The following is a 17,125-nucleotide window of genomic DNA, read 5'->3' on the forward strand; positions in this document are numbered from 1 at the left end:
TCTTTTTACTGCTAAGAGAGGGAGCTGGTTAGAAAGAGCACAGCTAAATGCTGTTGTGTCTGACAGGAACTGTTCCTCCTGCTCTCTCCAGAATTTGGTTGAGAACTGTGAGTAGTTAGCAGTAAGTATTCTAGGTGGCTGGAGGCAATGCTTTTCATAGTGGCTAGAGAAACTCAGCAGACAGATAAAGAGAAGGGTTAAAAGAATGGTACAAAGCTGACAGTTGCAAGAGGCAAGAAACTGTTCTGCTTCGGTGTGGCTTTATTAGTGCATTGGAGTGAAGGACAGTTACAGACTCATCTCTAGCAGGTGTTCTTGGAACAAAATCCCACAGTGTTAAATAGGACTTCATAGTGAGTGTAGCATTTTAGCCTGAATAAATCTCAAAGTGCAGAGAATGAAGAAACAGCAGTGGTTTCATTAAGGAGGAAAGAAAGAGCTTGACACTTAGGGTGTGTGTAGAGTTTGAATGGATCTTGAGTCCTGAGCTGAAGCAAGGTGCCTCAAAGAGATTTGGGTCTTATCAGCGGCGAAGTAGGATCTGTAAAAGGAAATACAAATCGAAGCATAGGTCCTAAAAGACCTTCATGGCACCTCAGCAGTCCAGACTATAAAAAAAAATGCTGCAGATAAGCATCTTCTAAAACTCAAAGTACTGTACTTTTCCATGTATCAGACAAGGTTTTTTTACTCTAAAACAAGGTCTAGTGGGTAGTGGGTAGGTGTGACGGATGATCGGTTGCAGCCATGAGCTGCAGATTGTTGTTGGTGTGCGATTGGTAGCTGTGGCAAATGCTGTTTTGTATTGGCTGATGTGCGTTAAATGGGTGTGTGATTGGTTGCTGCATCAATTGCTGTTGTTGATTTTCTTCTGCTGCATTAATTTGGCTTATGATCTCCCTCCGCTATCTGCGATTGGGCAGACACATTTTGCAGATGCGAGTGATTGTTAGCGAGTGATGTTGAAGGTTGGGTTAGTGATTTACTTTAATTTCCCCTCCCCCAAAATACCTCAACAATGTTTGTCATTCCCCCCACCCCACCCCCATAAAAAGCTCAACAACTTTGGTTCACCCTCCCCCCAAAACAACAACAACAACAACTCTGGGCTATTTTCTTAATTTGGAGTCCCCAAAAATAGGGGGCCTTATACAAGGGGGCGTGTTATACATGGAAAAGGATGGTAATATCCCCAAGCTTGTCATTTAAGGAATGACACCCGGATGGAATGATAGGGGAAGGGAGATAGAGAACTGGAATCGGGAGAGGGCAGATGGGGTGCTCCAATCCCAACTTCCAGGTCCAATTTTGTAATTGGAATGGGTTTCAGTTCTCCTGCCCAAAAACAACCCTAAATATTTATAGACACATGATAGGTACCCAGACCATAACTCCTGAAGCTATTTGCCTGAATTTGGCAAGTTTTATCCAATATGGAGGGCTTGTAGAAAGAGCGGGGAAAGATGTAGTCCCTTTTTTAAGAGACAATGAAGCACCTTTGCACAATGTTCCGACAACCTCCCATGGTCATAATATGAATTCAGGCATTCATCCATGCTGTTAATGATCAGGTACCTGGATCAGGATGCAGAAGTATTTTGGCAACATCCCATGTGGGGTTATAATAGCTCTCCTCAAGTATCCATTCATGTGATTCAAAATTAGAAGCCCAAAATTGGGGGGGGGTGTCTGCTGGCTCCATCCCTGCTGTCACGTCCCCACCAATCCCAAAACCAGTGTGTTGTGAAGGGAACATCTGTAGACAGGAACTGGCTGTATATACATAGGCTGCCTTCGGGATTTAGAACCCTGTACATCTGTTGTTCAAGTTTAAGAGAGAGAGAGAGAGAGAGAGAAGAAGCAACCATTTCATAGTAAGAAAAAGTGAAAGACCCAGTGAAAGGTCTTGGGAAACAGATGTAGATATGATCTCTTGCATGGGAAACCACAATGAACCTCATGTTACAGTTTGAATAGGTTTGGAATGGGGAGTCAAAAAAAGATCAAGCTGAGATTCCAGTATAACTAGAGAAGATGTGATGCTCTGGGATTTTAGTCATCCCATGAATGACTTAGGTTTTTAGCAGCAAACCTAAGTTGTAACCATGTTTACATGTGACAGTAAGCTGAGACAACCTTGCTACTCTTGATGACTATGTTGATAGGAATATGTGCTTATAATACATAAGTCTCCTGTATACATTACAACATTTTAGGTAGGGCTGATTACCTAAACACACAGCGTGTGAATCATTCTTGAGCAGGCTTCCCCAACTTGGTTCCCTCCAGATGTTGGACTACAACTTCCTTTATCCCTGGTGTGAGTCTTTGGGAAGTTGTAGTACAAGGCATTTGGAGCACACCAGATTGAGGAAGACTAATCTTGGAGGGGGAAGCAGTTCTTGAGAAAGCAGGAGTTCAGCTATGCTGACAGTTATGTAGCGGAATGAGTGAAGTGGGAACTGTGAATTTAAGTTAATTGTGGGGAAAGGGCTTCATCAGGGTCAAAGATGGCTACTTCCCAGAAGTTCCAAGTTCAAATATGTGTCATTTTAATGTTACATGAAAGCATCTAAGTGTAAAGGTCACACTCTGGTGCTACACATTTGTTTCTTAAAGTTGTGAATAATTTTTCTACATTATCCTACATAAATTTCCAGATTTCAGAAATGCATATAGTCAAATCTTAGGTATCCTTTTTTACAAAAATAAGTCCAACTATGCAGAATGGAACTTGCTCTCAGGTGAGTGTACATAAAATCACAGCGTTAGTGTATAGCATTTCTTTTGCAGGCTAACCCAGAGAATCCAAGCCTGCTGGAGTGGGAGGACAACGATAAATAACTCGAAATAATTACATATTTTTGTCAGTTTGTCAAGTTGCTGAATGTCTTTTGTGCCAGATAACGGATGATATGTCTTTGAGAAAGTGTTAGCAATTCCTCAATGTGGTCTGCTGTGTGTTGTGTCTTTTACAGAATCCAGTCAGGATCCTATCTCAGTACTGGTTGGTTTACCTTAATTCTGGCTATGGATGCTTGCTACAGAATACATGTCTATGGGATGATAAATGACACCTACTGCAAGTAAGATCACAGGAAATTATTTTCATGCATCTACAATTCTGATGCCTTGTCAAAATTTCACAATTCATTTTAATGCCATAAATCCAAGAAATTGATTAGGCAGGCATCCCCCCACAGCGGTCTGTATTGACATGGCACTTTATTGTCAGTGTATTTAGTCCCCATATGGCATGTGGTATTGATTAAATAAAAGCATTTACAAAAGTTTAATGTCAAATGTCATGAAGAAGTTTTACAATGAAAGACTTTCTGCCAAATCAGAATGAAGCCGGGGACACGGGGACACATTTCTGTTAGCTTCTTACAGCTCCTGTGCAGTGAGAGTGTACAGTATAAGAAGCAAAAATCTATCCTCTCTTGGAATTGAGTAAACTACTGCAAATAATTTGAAGTGATTCGCCCTGATACAGGTCAGGAGATCCACCTGCACAAGCAGCTGCTGGATCAGAAACTGCAGGCATGAATTAGATGTGCATTAAAATGCACATTGAAATGTACAAGTGCACAGCAGAGGGTGTTCCTGTCTGCGTTGCATTACTTTCAGCTGCATTTGATAAACATTCTCACACAGCTAGTTATCAATAAGTAAATACCTTTTTATGTGCAACTAATAATTATAATTAATTGTAAATATAATAGAGGAAAATTGGAGTGATTATGGATTCCTTAATAATACTAATAATAGGGAATAATAATAATAATAATAATAATAATAATAATAATAATAATAATAGAAAAATAGTTAGACACACTAGCCAGGGCCTGGTCAGGACGTTATAGGTTCTTGGCTTGACAAGGTATGTGAGCCTCACCTGGGCCTTGTCCAGCTGAGGAATCACACACCTCCTACCCAAGCAAACAAGCCCCACCTGGGCTGTGGATCCTTGCCTACCTTCGCTTCGAACTGGCAGCTGTAAGTTCTGGAATCCTGAGGGCAGGCAGTGATATGTCCTATTTTGCCACTTAGGGCAAAACAGGAAGTGCCACCCTGCTCTGCCACACCACCACCACCAGTGGGGCACTCACCACCACTGCGCCATCTACCGGTGGCGACTGCAGCTGTGCCACCCGCTGTGTCACCTCCGCCGCTTGTGGAGAAGCACTGCTGGCATTGGTCCCTGAAAGAGCTTGCGAGATCTCTCCCAAATCTCAATACATTTTTGCTCTCCTAGACATTTTGCAAGACTTTGATGAGATCTCACAAGATCTTCCAGGAAATCAGCACCTATCCTGGCACCACTTCTCGAACCAGGATGCAGCCTGGTATCAGGATGCTGTCAGCTCCTGACTGGTTGCCCAGGAAAGTGCAAAGACAAGGAAGAGTTTCTTACCGTCCTTTTTTATTTCAGGCTTTACATAGAGAGGCTAAAGGACCCAGCCTCTTGGATAATGGCTTTATCCCGAGTGAATCTCCACCTCCTGTTCTCCCACTTTCATCACTTCTACATGTGCTGCTATGTGCTCTTTGCTCTCCTACTTTTAAGGCTTGCCGGGTTTTGGGAGATGGAGGGTCTGGAATGCTTTCTAATGACCACATTTCATCCAGCTGCTGCTGCTCCTTTCCTATTATTTCCCAATTTTTCCCTTCAGCCTCTGAGCTGCCACCTCCCTCAAACCCCTATTGTAAATCTATACTGACTTCCTCTTCCTCCTTCCTGGAAGTGTCAAGATGGGGAGGCAGTCTCCACCATTCCTCTTCTGCCCAGTCCCTGACAGGAAGGAATGACATTTTCCCATCCTTCTAAGATCTGCTCAGCAAAGCTATTTATTCTCTTATATATGCAGATGATGGAGTTCTAATTTCACAGACATGGTTGGGTCTTGAGCTGTTACTGATTGAATTTGCTGATTACTGTAAAAAAGAAAAAAGAATCCCTAACTATCAAACATTCAAAATCCAAAATTATGGTATTCTTCAAGAAGGAGATGAAAATCTTCTGTGTCCTGGATAATCATGGATTTGATCAAATTGATTTGTATAAATGTTGTTTCAGCTGAGGAACCAAGGGAACACTGGCAAAGGCCAAAGCAGAGCAGTCTGGGAGTGCAATGGTTTGTTTCCTTTGTACAAAGGGTAGAATATTTATCCTAATGGCAATTTGTATTTGTTTAAAGCACAATTGTATCCCAGGTTCTTTTTGGAACAACTATTTGGTTTCCATGTTTTAAAATCTCTCCAGAAGGTCTTTCTTCTATTTATATAGAAACCAAATTGTTTTTCGATGTTACTCTAAATTTAGAAGCTGGATTAAATTCTTTGAGCAGCCTGACTTAGACATATTCCATTCACTTTTGACGTACGCAATTGGGCTTTCCTCCCCACCCTCTCAAAAAACCCTTGATGAATATATCTGTATTTCCAAACACTTGTTTGCTGCATTTATATTTTATGTGTTCTGGTCAGGAGTCAGTTAAGGCTGTTTTGTTTTCTGAGGCAAAGGACACTATGCTCCCGTTCCTGCTTTGATGTCCTTCCTTTCCCCTTGATTTCCTGTTGCCATTGATGTTCTGCTTTACTTTATTGAAATAAATTCACTGGAAATATGTTTTTTGAAAATGCTCCCGTCCCAATCTGAGGGTCACAGGCTAGTTCAGGAGCTGCATCATAGACCTGTGTGGCACACACTACTCTCAGAAGTTTTATGACATTCAAACAGTATATAGGTTTTGTTAAATAAAAAAAAACCTCCAGAAGACGGGAATGGCTGAAGGTTCAGGAAGAGTAACCAGTGCTGTTGTCCTCAGTATCTGCTGCTTGAGGTGATTGCCTCACTTTCTCTAATGATAGGGCTGGCCCTAGTTCTGGTGTGCATATGAAATATTGTAGGTATGATGAACTTAATGAATAAATCAGCCCTGTGACTATGTAAGTAGTTCGCAGGCTTAAACTTTATTATTAATATCCATTCATACTGTGCTCTGCATGTTCCAAATGTGATCTCCTTCTTTTGTCCAGAAGCTTTTACTGTGACTTTTATTTAATGTATACAGATGTGTTTATGGTAGATTTATTTACATGACCAAGAAAATATATTTCATTGACTTCTGTGTTTTGTCTTTGTTCCAGGTCAGAAGGCTTTAGGAAAGTTCCTTATCACTATTATGAGCCTGGAAGAGATGAATGTGATGAGTACTTTCTGCATGAAAATGCACCCTATGGAGGTCACAGGTTTATCACAGAAAAAAAAGTGTTTGCTGACTGGGCTAAGAGGCGCACGATAACATTTACACATCCTAACTGGACATTGTCATGATGCTGGTTCTCACAGTCTTCCCTTAAGGAGCATAATGTTCCATTCAAGGCATGCCACAGTTTACAGTGATATTTTCAACTTACTTGACTTCCACAACTTTAGTGGCATGGAAGAAACAAGATGTCCCCACCATTTAACAAGTGGGGTGAAACTTATCCATCTATGGAAGACATGCAAGATGCTTATTCTATCTCTTAGGGTTGGGATAGAATAACACACTTTGTTTTTAAACTGGACTTTATTTTTATTTTTTTTAAATCAAGATGGTAACAGTTTGGTTTTAATATGATAATGTTCTTAAGGAAGGAAATACACAATCCCATGCAGTCCCACTATCCTGGCTGTTTGTGGATAAATGATATAAATACTTGAATTTAGATTGTGAATTAGAGTTTTCATTACCAAGAGAACCTTCTTGTCTTAGGCGCAGATTGTTAAGGGCCAGCTGCGTATGTGTTTGTTTGTTGTTAAAAATATATGCGTGGCTACAAATTCACATTATATGAGAAAATTAGAGATGGGTTAATAAAGATTCCTGAACTCCAATTAGTTTCTACACATGGGGATTTTATATGTCTGAAGCCCAGGAGTACTTCATATGCTTTGAATGACAACCTGCTACAACAGCAGTTCAACAATCCAGGCTTTCTGGACATTGCCTCAGATTTTCCTGGCATGCATCAACACAGCTACCTTCTGCTCTAAAAAATACTCCGTAGACGTGGACAGCACATTTCATTAGGGTGTGCACCCAGGAATTTATTGAATACATATTCATACTCCATCATAAAGGATATTAATTTTATACATCAAATGAACTAAAACATAACTAAACTCTTTTATTTTAATTAGCAACTAAAATATCATTTATTTATTTAGCTGTAGTGATAATCAGGTGTATACAAAGATACAGTCAGTTTTATTTTTCTTTATATTTAATTACACAACCAAAATTGACCAAAGCAGATTAAGGGTGCTTCATCTTCCTGTCTTAGAGAGCGAGATGCTTCTCACCATGAGTTATGGACTTAAATTCCTTAACCACATCATTCTAATTAACTGAAAAGCAGCCCTTCACTCCCACAGATATCTCTACACAAAAGGTGACAAGTGGCCCTCGGGTGGAGACAGAGCTATGAGACAGAAGAAGGCTAGGATGTCCAAATTCCTACCTTACTACCACTACAGGAGCCAATCTTCTCATCACTGCTTCTAGGGGCAGACTCAGGCAGAAGCTGCAACTCCACCCCAGATCCATTCCAACTTTTTATTCTGCCTATGTCTCTCTGTCCCCTTCCCTTCCCTTTCTTTCCCTTCCACCTTTGTCTCTCTCCCACCACTCTTCCCCACAGGTCCTGGCCACTGAGGGAGCTGTGTTGCCACTTCGTTCTCTTTCCTCCACACCACAATTCCTGTTTTTTAAAAAACAACGACAAGAACAATGTTAGGGTGTGCCTAGGCACACCCAGCACACCCAGTGTGCATGTCTGCAGTGTGTACACTCCCTTTTTGGAGCAGAACTTATATAGCTGTTGTTTGACATCTTAAGGAAGCTCCACAGACCTGCATGTGGAAATAGAAGCCTTGGAATCTCATACCTCTAAAATGGTTTTGGATAGCAAATCCTTTGTGGTCTTGAGCAGTTTAGCTCAACTCTCTGCCTCAAACTCTCCATGTTGAAAAATGGGGATAATACCTACCTCACAAGGCCACTGTGAAAATGAGTGTATGGGCTTTTGGTGATAGTTCATTTGAATGGCTTCTTCCTAGCCGTGGGAGCTTCATACACATTCCTCTGTGTTTTGTACTTTGAGGAACATTGAATCTGAAGTGTGAATCCATGCTAGGCAATGATGGCTGCATTTGGATGTCATAAAAACAACAACCCAGGAGTAGACCTAGCCTTTTTGGGGACTGATGCAGTATGTGCTCATCTTGCCTCCTCTGGTGTGGCCAAAGAAGGAGTTTAGAAGCAATCACTTCAGATTTCAATTAACTACAGTTTAGTGTTACATCCAAACCCTAAACTTTGGCTAATGTTAACTATGTTTTGTTGAAACAAGCCAGCCTCATAATCTATGGGTTGAAGTTGGCTTGTTTTCAACAAACCATACTTGACAGTAGCCACAGTTTTACAGTTGCGTAAAGCACAACAAGCTTTGGTTAATCAAAAACAGAAGTGAAAACTTCCAAATTCCTTGTTGCTGGATTGCAGGAAGCAACAGAACCCAGAGGGGGGCTAGGCTCTCATTGCTTTCAGTTTATCATGACATCCAACCTCTAACTATCTTCATTCCTATTGCAACCACTCAGTGTGCATTGACTTCTTCTGAAGGTTCTTGTTCTCAGAAAACTATCCCTTTAATGGATGGAGCTCAGGAATGTTTTCTATTTGCCCATTTCTAATTGAAATACTACCCTGATTTATCTGTTTGTGTGAGGATCATACAAAAGTTAGATAGTTAGCTCAGCAAATTAGTTATGAGCCTATGTAACAGAGACAAATATTTAAAGCAGAGGAGGTAGATGAGACAGATAATGACTGCTAATCCAGTAACTGCTAATTCATAGTTTAATGCAAGTGGGAGGAGGAGTTCAATAGCTTATGCTTGCATTTCTGCTTAACCGCAGCTTGTCAAGCCATCTGAACCAACAAACTGTCGTTCATGTAAACTATGGTTTAATTAAAACAGACTAACTTCAAATGGTGTTTCAACAAGCCATAGTTGACATTAACCATGGTTTAGGGTTTAGATGAAATACTAAAATTGAAGATAATGGGGATAGGAAGCAAAGACTTCCAGACATCTCTTGCAGTTAGTTCAGAAGCCTGAGGCTCCAAGCACAATCACATCACACTAAACTATGGTTTGGCATGGCTTTTGAATACTGTCAGTTAATCAAAGTTTGGATAATGAGGCTTCTACTGTACAATGTCTCTTTTTATAAAGCTATTTCCATTTACATCAGAAGAGGGGTTTTTTCATATAAAAAATCTGAAATAAGTCTTAAGATCCATACCATTTGAAAAGATTCTCTGATAATAACCTGGGTATCAGAACAACACTGAACTAGTACTGCTAAAACTTGAAAAGAGGTTTATTGACCCTTATTCTTGTAGAACTGTCAAAAAGCCTAAGCATTGAAACCACCAGGCATTTTGTATTACTTTGCTGAATCATGAACAAGTGATTGCAAAATCCTATTTTTTACATGTCAGTGTTTGTATAAGGATTGTTATTTCCTGTTGTATATTTGTATATAGAGGTCTATCTTTTATATGTCCACAGTATATATATGTTATCATTCCATCATCACCATTATTAAGTGCCACCTTCCTGCACTGGGGATTTTGTGCACATCATGCTGTTGTGTGGTTTTACACCTGGGTAGTTGTCTTCTGCCTTCGCAGCATACTAAAGACAAGCTCTCATTTCTCCCCAGGTAGATTCCCACTCAGCTCTAATAAATTACCTCAAGCCCTTGCTTTATTTGTGGGCTTGTAACTACCTCACGGTAAACACAACGAGTTTCTCTTGGTTCAGCAGTCAAGGGTTAGAACAGAATGTGTGCACAAACCTTGTCAGGAAAACATCATTCACCAGCAGTGCTCTTGAGTACTCCACGACTTCCTTGCCGCTCCTGATATTAGTCTCATTGCTTTTATTCCTTCTGTGACTGTGCCCTTGCTTGCCAGTTGTTAGAAATGTCTTTTACCTTTATTCATTGTACTTTGCTTTTTATTCTTTATACAGTTCAGCATATACAGGCAGAGCAGGATGAGGATGTTAGGAAACTGTGAGTAAATGCACCGTATAAACATATATTCCATTTTATACTAGTTTGGGGATATGGCTTCCCCTTCAGAATTACAGTTTGTTGAGGGTGCTAAGAATACTCTGCTTACCATCCTATCCATGTCCACAGTTTGGGATAACAGGATGACTGTTATACCACTTTTAAGTCTAAGGTAGATACTCCTTGAAATTAGTTGAATGTATCAAGACGAGTGGCTTCTCAACATACTAGTTGGGCATTTTAGTAAAACAGAAGAGCAATCAATTAGTACCCCGTCTAAAAAAGTGCAGCTTTTTGTTGAACCATCCATCAATTGTGCTGTACAAAGTACTTTGTTATCACTAGTTTCCTAGCATAGCATTTGGGTCAGATAGCAATCATCATAGAATTCAGCAGGGCCCATGTGTGACCTGTGGATTGTGGGTCTTTACAGTTGGTCATTGTCCTCAAGGGGTTTGGCAATATGCCCTAACCAGATTCTAAGGAACATCAAAGATCATGTCACCACCACATCTAATTGTCATAATTATTTTATATTGTATTTTTGTTCCTTTATCATGATTTGAATGGACATTTACCCAGTCAGTGAGAGGATACTTGAAGATAGACAGAGAACATGTTCTTATTTGCCTGTTTCTCTGACTTTAACCATTTCAAGATTGCCATTTGAGCTTAGATTTGGGAAGAGCATTGGGATGTCTTCACCATTACTTGTAATGCTGAGACAAACGATGACTTGACACGAACAAGTGTCAGGATACACAGAGATAAAATCATGACTGTTTTATTCCTCTCCCAGGCCTGCTGTACTACCTGGAACTAATGGTTTGGCTTAGCATTACGTATGAATCTAGTCTTGTGGTTGGTCTCAGTGCAGCTAAGGTTTGTTCTTGACTTACCACTCATAGTTTACTTGGGGGAGACAAACCACAAGCCTGGGTACACATGTAACATTCAGCCAAACCATAGCTTAGCACCAGGTAGCATAGCATCAGTAGGACAAGGGGAGAAGGCTGCCACTTTTGCTATGTTCACACATGCATTTGCTTGTTCATGCTTAGCTGTGGTTTGGCTCAATGTTGTGTGCAAACCAGGCCAGAAATACTTGTTAGGTCTGATATTTCTACCCATGATTTTTTTCCTCCTAAACTTTCTAATTTACAAGAAGCCACAGCACCTGTAATCTAAAGTGTCCATAATCATATTAACAGTGAGCAACATAATCCAAGCTCCATTGATTTAAGCAGAATTGATTTCCAAGTAAGCGTTTGGAATGAAGATGGGCTCAAATAAGCCCCAATGCCCTGAAGCATCAGCTCCAGCCTTCCCATGTTGAGTAAAAGTGCTCTGCTCTGATTAACATGGGATTTTGGCTCCTTTTAATCTAAAGTCATATGCCATCTGCTTCATACACAAATGAGGCCAATATCTCCCACTTTTCTTTGGGATACATTTGCAGGAAATGGCAAGGCTGCCCAGGGAAGGATAGCTGCGTGATTAGCATGAAATGGAGTCAACCAGTCACCTTGAAAAACATGTATATGCAACCATACAGCAATTAGCACTCCAGGTACTGTTTCCTATTTATTTAGCACTGTGTTGGGGAAAGTGAACCAACTCTAGGGCAAATTGGACAGAGATGAAAGGAGTTTTTAGGCCTTCATGAGGACCTATCAAGGCTGAGACAGGAAGTAAACAGAGTCTAGCTATTTATTCATCAAGGCATTCTGTATGGCGTTCAGAAGTCACTTTAGCTTTGTATCCTGCAAGAAATGAAAGATCAGAAAAAGCCGGAGCTGTTGAAAATGCAACATTTCCAGCTCTGAAGCAAATAAGTGGGGGATTGGACCTTTATAAAAGTCGATATCTGTTGTATGTAGCAATGTTGAAGGACACCTTTTACTTGATTTGTGGGCAGACAGACATGAAAATTTATCCAGTGCTATAAGCTTGAGAACAGTCAGCCAGAACCTTGTTTTTTAGCATCAATAGCATTCTGTTTATGAGGTACTACCAGAAAGTATTTTTGACGGGGGGTTGCTGGTTTTATAAAGCTCCTTTGATATTTATCTTCTTAGGGATATACACATTTATAATTCATGGAAGGGTCCCCCCCCATCTTTAAAGGCCATTTCTCTTTGATGAGCACCATCTCCTCCCATTACTTGCTTTCTAGCCTTTCTGCATATATTCAGGCCACAATCAAACCCAAATTGAAATAAATAGGCTTAGGTTTGCTGAGTTCTCTACTGGATTGTGGCCCAAGTAAATAAAGTATCAGTGGGATTCTGAACACACTTACTTAGGAGCAGCAGTGCAATCCTATGCAGTCCCTAGTAAATGTGTTTAGGATTGCAACCCCATTCCCAATGAATTCAGCAGAATTTATCTTTGAATAGACATGGAAATGATTGCAACTGCACATTGACTAGGGATGGGGAAGCTGTAGCCCCCCAGATGTTGTACTACAGCTCCCATCATCCTTTACCATTGGCTGTGCTGTCAAGGGCTGATAAGAATTGGGAATCCAACAACCATTGGAGGGTTACAGTTTCCCCATCCCTGACATAGATACTACCGTAATAAACCATTTCTTCCCTGAAATATAGTGTTATTTGTATACTATCACAGTACTTTTTGAATCACTTTTTCTTGAGCAACCAGGGAAGCCTTCACATGATAATATTCTTATATGCAGTGCTATTTTTCTAGAAACAGAGTTGCTGGAACTCACCATGAATGCCTCTCTTGTTCTCTTCTAATGGCAATGGCGCCCACCTGAGAGATGCCAAAACCGAGTTCCAGTTGGGGGGAAAGCCCTGATTGTAGGCCTTCTGCAGACTGAGTTGGAATGACAAGAATGCAGCAGGAGTCAAAATAACGCTAATTCTCAAGCCTTTCTGATCAGTCCATTGCAAAATGGACTATTTATATATATCATAGAATCATAGAGTTGGAAGAGACCACAAGGGCCATCGAGTCCAACCCCTGCCAAGGTATATATGTATATAAAGTTTCCTATTCGATTCCTGTAGTGTTCAGGCATGAAAAAAAAAATTCTGGCCCAGGTTAGGGATGCAGGTACATCCTTTGATCACTGGTAAGGGCTGCCCCCCCCCAAAAAAAAAACCTTAAGGTGGTCACAAAGTGCCTGCTAGCACCATCTCTTCTTCCTCACCCTACCCCAAACCTCAAAAACTTATCTTTAGGGCAAAAGGATGCTAAGGTGGTGCAGACAGCGGTGGGCACCCCAAGGACACAGTGGAGTATCTTTGCCCGCCAAGGGTTGGTGTGGGACTTCAAGTTGCAGAATCCTCAGCGAGGAAATGATGCTATTTGCATCATTTCTACTAAGGAAAAGGAAACGATATGAACAGAATGATTTCCCCATGTTCCTTAGGATTCTGGGACTAGTACTCCAGGTTCTATTCCTAGTGGGGGGGGGGGAATGCTTTGGTAGGTTTCTGGGAGTGCCTGTCACCTCTTGAAATGAGGTGATTTCTTCACACACCCCTTAGTGTCAAAGACTTGTTAATTTGAGGATTTGCCCTGGAGTCACACAACCTAGGCAGTTCAACAGGCCTTTAGTTTTCCCATCTAGCAGAGGGTCTTGGAGGCAGCTCTGAATAAAGCTCTTTCTGTTAAACTATTCCTCATTCTTGGTGCCTTTTCTCGGATCCAGAACCATTACACCTCTACTGCTTTATCCTTCCCTTGTCCCAAACAGAAGTTCTTCAGCTTCAGAGCAGAGTAAAACAGCTGATTTGGGGACCGAGGTAGCTCACAAGAGCAATACTTGGAATGCTCACAAACACTTAGAGTTGGGGTTGCAGTATGCTTGTGGCAAACAGGTCATAATGGCTCCAGCACAGGTCTTCGTCAAAAGAAGGCGTGTCTGTGATATATTTACATAGTCATAGAACAAAGACATTCACATGAATAGGAGAAAAGTTGAACATTAACATGGGGGTGGGCTACATGGGGTCAGGCATAACCAAGGAGATAAGGTGGATTTCATTGAATTGCTTTACTGACATTGGCTGCAGTCCTGTGCACACTTATATAGTAAGTGCCATTGAACTGAGAGGGCCTTACTTCTGAGTAGACATGTTTAGGACCTTTAGCCACACTACATGATAGGTATTTTCCACTCATTAGATTCCAGGGTTCATTGCTCCCCCCCCCCCCCGCATATTTTTGCTTGCTAGCAATTATGTGTTTGTTTGTATATATTATATATGCAACCCAGTGTGTTTTTTCTTTTAAAAAACAGTGCTAATGTGCATTGCTAACAGAAATTATTTACAAGTCTCAATTATGTTCCTACATGTCTTTGAAGTTTGCTTGTGCTGACAGATGTGAGCATAACAGATTCCCCTCTAGAGTTTAGAGTCACTCTTACCGTCGGCATTTTAAAATGTACTTTTGACATTTTGCCATTTCTCTGTTTTCTTACTGTAAGTTATTTTGTCTTTCATTTTCCATTTTGAATTCTTATGTATTTGGGGGAGGGAGTATTTCAGGGGGAAATGTGCCTGGGGATATTTTAAAGCTTAAACAATAAATGTATACAGGGTTTTTCCCCCCTTCCATATTTTCTCTCTCTCTTTCTTATTGTCAGTAACAGTATGCAGATGTTATTATTTGTTCCATCAGTGTTAATATACAAAACATCCTCCAAAAGAACTGGATTGCTGTACTTGATTGAACTTAAAGGTGCTTCTACATGTTACCTTTATTGTATCATATCCACCTGATGGTGGGGGACCTATTGATCTCCGGATGCTGCTGGAGTTCATCTTGCATAATCCCACAGCTTCCTTCCATTTACGCAGAGCTAACATAAGTTCAAACATTCATTCATGCATCAAGTTTATAACTGATTACATGAAACCTAGTAATACTAATACTATAGGAATAATAGAAGCATCACTGGCATCAGTCCCGGATTTAGGGTGGTGCAGGTGATTCTCCTGCACAGGGAGGGAGCGCATATTAATAATAATAATAATAACAAAACCCACATTTATCTGAGAAGTTCCATAAAAAGCAACTGAATCATTGTGGAAATAATAAATATTTAGGTGGTGAGCACCAAATCTTGTCCTTGTTCAGGGCACCATATTTACCAAATTGTGCCCCTAGTGGCATGAATACATGAGTATTTCAGACTTATTGTACAAAATAATATCAGGCAACAGTTCTTTCCAAAACCACAGACAGATACAAGATAACTGTCTACAACTTGCTCCAGTTCAATACAAACCACTCTTGGGTTATCAAAGCTCTGAGGATCCTTCAATCTATATCCTGCCAAGGGATTTGTTAAGAATATATGTTGCTTTTCCAAAGTTTTTCTTTCATTTCTCTTCAGGGTCATTAGGGTCTGAGTGGGAATGAATACTAATAGCACAATATAGTCTTCTGGGTAAATTACATGCTCCTTGTTTTCATGCTGATCAGATAGTTCAATACGGTTTTCTCGGTCTACATTCCTTCTGTATATAGCACCAGAATAAACATCAAGCCATGTCTTGCCTTATGGATCCACCTGCTATTTATGTAACAAATTTTAGTTAGGGAAATGATTTCATGCTGTTGGGGGGGGGAGGCAACCCTTTACAAACATGTGCAGAGGTTCCTAGGCATGCATAATGGAAAGCATCTTTTCAAAGCCCTTTTATAAAATGTTGGTTTTTGAACATTTTTGTGCTATTCAGGAGTCTAGCTACATTTTCTCTTCTCATCCTGCAAACTGTTTAATGAAGAATATACACACTTCCAAATGACAGCATTCATCTGCTTTATTGAAGGTATGTTTCTGGCTGACCACAGAAGTCTACAGGCTTAACATGAGTTTTGGGTTACATTTTGCAGTGTTTGGCCTTATAACAAGTCAGACCGTTGCTCCATCTAGCACCATATTGTCTACACTGACTAGCAGTAACCTTCCAGGATTTCGGACCAAGACTCTCCCAGCCCTACCTGGAGATGGTAGGGATTGGACCTGGGACCTTTTGCATCCAAAGCATGTTGCTCAACCACTTTGCCTTTGAGCTTCACAGTAAGGAGAACCTTACAACCACCTAACTCTTTGAGAAAAACATTTTTTTCTGTCTATATTGCAGTCCCCAAGATAGATGCTACCACAACTGGACCAGGGAAGAAGAAAAGAAACCAACCTGGTGTGTGCCCCTGTGCCTTCAATGGCAGCTTGATCTGCCAAAACACTCCTCTTTGTATACTTGCATTATCTAATCCAGTGGTTCCCAGTTAGCTAAGTAGCGTTTTACAAAAGCCATGTCATGGACCCCTACTTTTGGAATGGTTTATATCTCTGTTGTAGTTTTTTGTTATATGAATGGTGCCACAGAGCCCCTGGTGGGTTCCACATACCCCCGTGGGTCACCAGTTGGGAACCACTGATCTAATCCACAACCGAAACCTTACGTATAACAAAACTACTGATATTTTTAGAAGAGGGCGGGCGATGGTGCCTCTGGCAATAAGTGTTAGAAGGCTTGCCTTGACACAGAGAAGGCCATGCTAGTCCATGTGAGACTGTGCTTGGATGACCCTAATGCAGGCATAGGGAACCTGTGAACCTCTAGTTTTTAGACTGCAATTCCCATCATCCCACACTCACTCTTGGTCTAATTTATAAGGCCATGCTGTGTAACTATAATAAATATGAAGTGCCCACTAGAAACATGCTGTACTTGGTTGACTGCTTTCTTTCCTTCATTGTGTTCTTATGTTGTTGTTTTTAACTTTGTATTTGCAACAGAATTTATTAATTATTTTGGGGGTGAGTGGGATTTAGAAATAATGACTTCCCCAAATTCACAATTAATATCCTTGCCTGAGTGGAGATTTGAACCCAAGCCTGTTTAGTACAAGGGACGCGGGTGGCGCTGCGGGTTAAACCACAGAGCCTAGGACTTGACAATCAGATGGTCGCGGTTCGAATCCCCATGATGGGGTGAG

The 17,125-nt window shown here is 40.8% G+C and overlaps 2 protein-coding genes across 8 annotated transcripts in view; both read left to right on the forward strand.

Annotated features, from left to right (window-relative positions):
• The window catches only part of ST6GALNAC3 (ST6 N-acetylgalactosaminide alpha-2,6-sialyltransferase 3), a 244,704-nt gene extending 234,565 nt beyond the window's left edge, over positions 1-10,139 (forward strand). For 3 of the 5 annotated variants that reach the window (XM_081914684.1, XM_081914681.1, XM_081914685.1), the window contains 2 exons: positions 2,979-3,086; positions 6,154-8,219. In XM_081914684.1, the coding sequence (XP_081770810.1) occupies positions 2,979-3,086; positions 6,154-6,340 (295 nt within the window). In that variant the 3' untranslated portion in view covers positions 6,341-8,219. Of the gene's footprint in view, positions 1-2,978; positions 3,087-6,153; positions 8,220-10,095 lie in introns of those variants that run through there. The other 2 variants (XM_081914682.1, XM_081914683.1) reach the window with 2 other exon arrangements.
• ST6GALNAC5 (ST6 N-acetylgalactosaminide alpha-2,6-sialyltransferase 5) overlaps positions 8,372-17,125 on the forward strand; it is a 140,642-nt gene continuing 131,888 nt past the window's right edge. For 2 of the 3 annotated variants that reach the window (XR_014169262.1, XM_081914665.1), the window contains exon 1: positions 10,203-11,708. Coding sequence is in view for 2 of the 3 variants with exons in the window: in XM_081914665.1 (XP_081770791.1) it covers positions 11,646-11,708 (63 nt within the window). In the remaining variant the exon portion in view is untranslated. Of the gene's footprint in view, positions 10,139-10,202; positions 11,709-17,125 lie in introns of those variants that run through there. The other variant, XM_081914666.1, reaches the window with a different exon arrangement.

The sequence above is a fragment of the Podarcis melisellensis genome (genome assembly GCF_964234715.1).
Source record: "Podarcis melisellensis genome assembly, chromosome: 6".
Classification (NCBI taxonomy): domain Eukaryota; kingdom Metazoa; phylum Chordata; class Lepidosauria; order Squamata; family Lacertidae; genus Podarcis; species Podarcis melisellensis.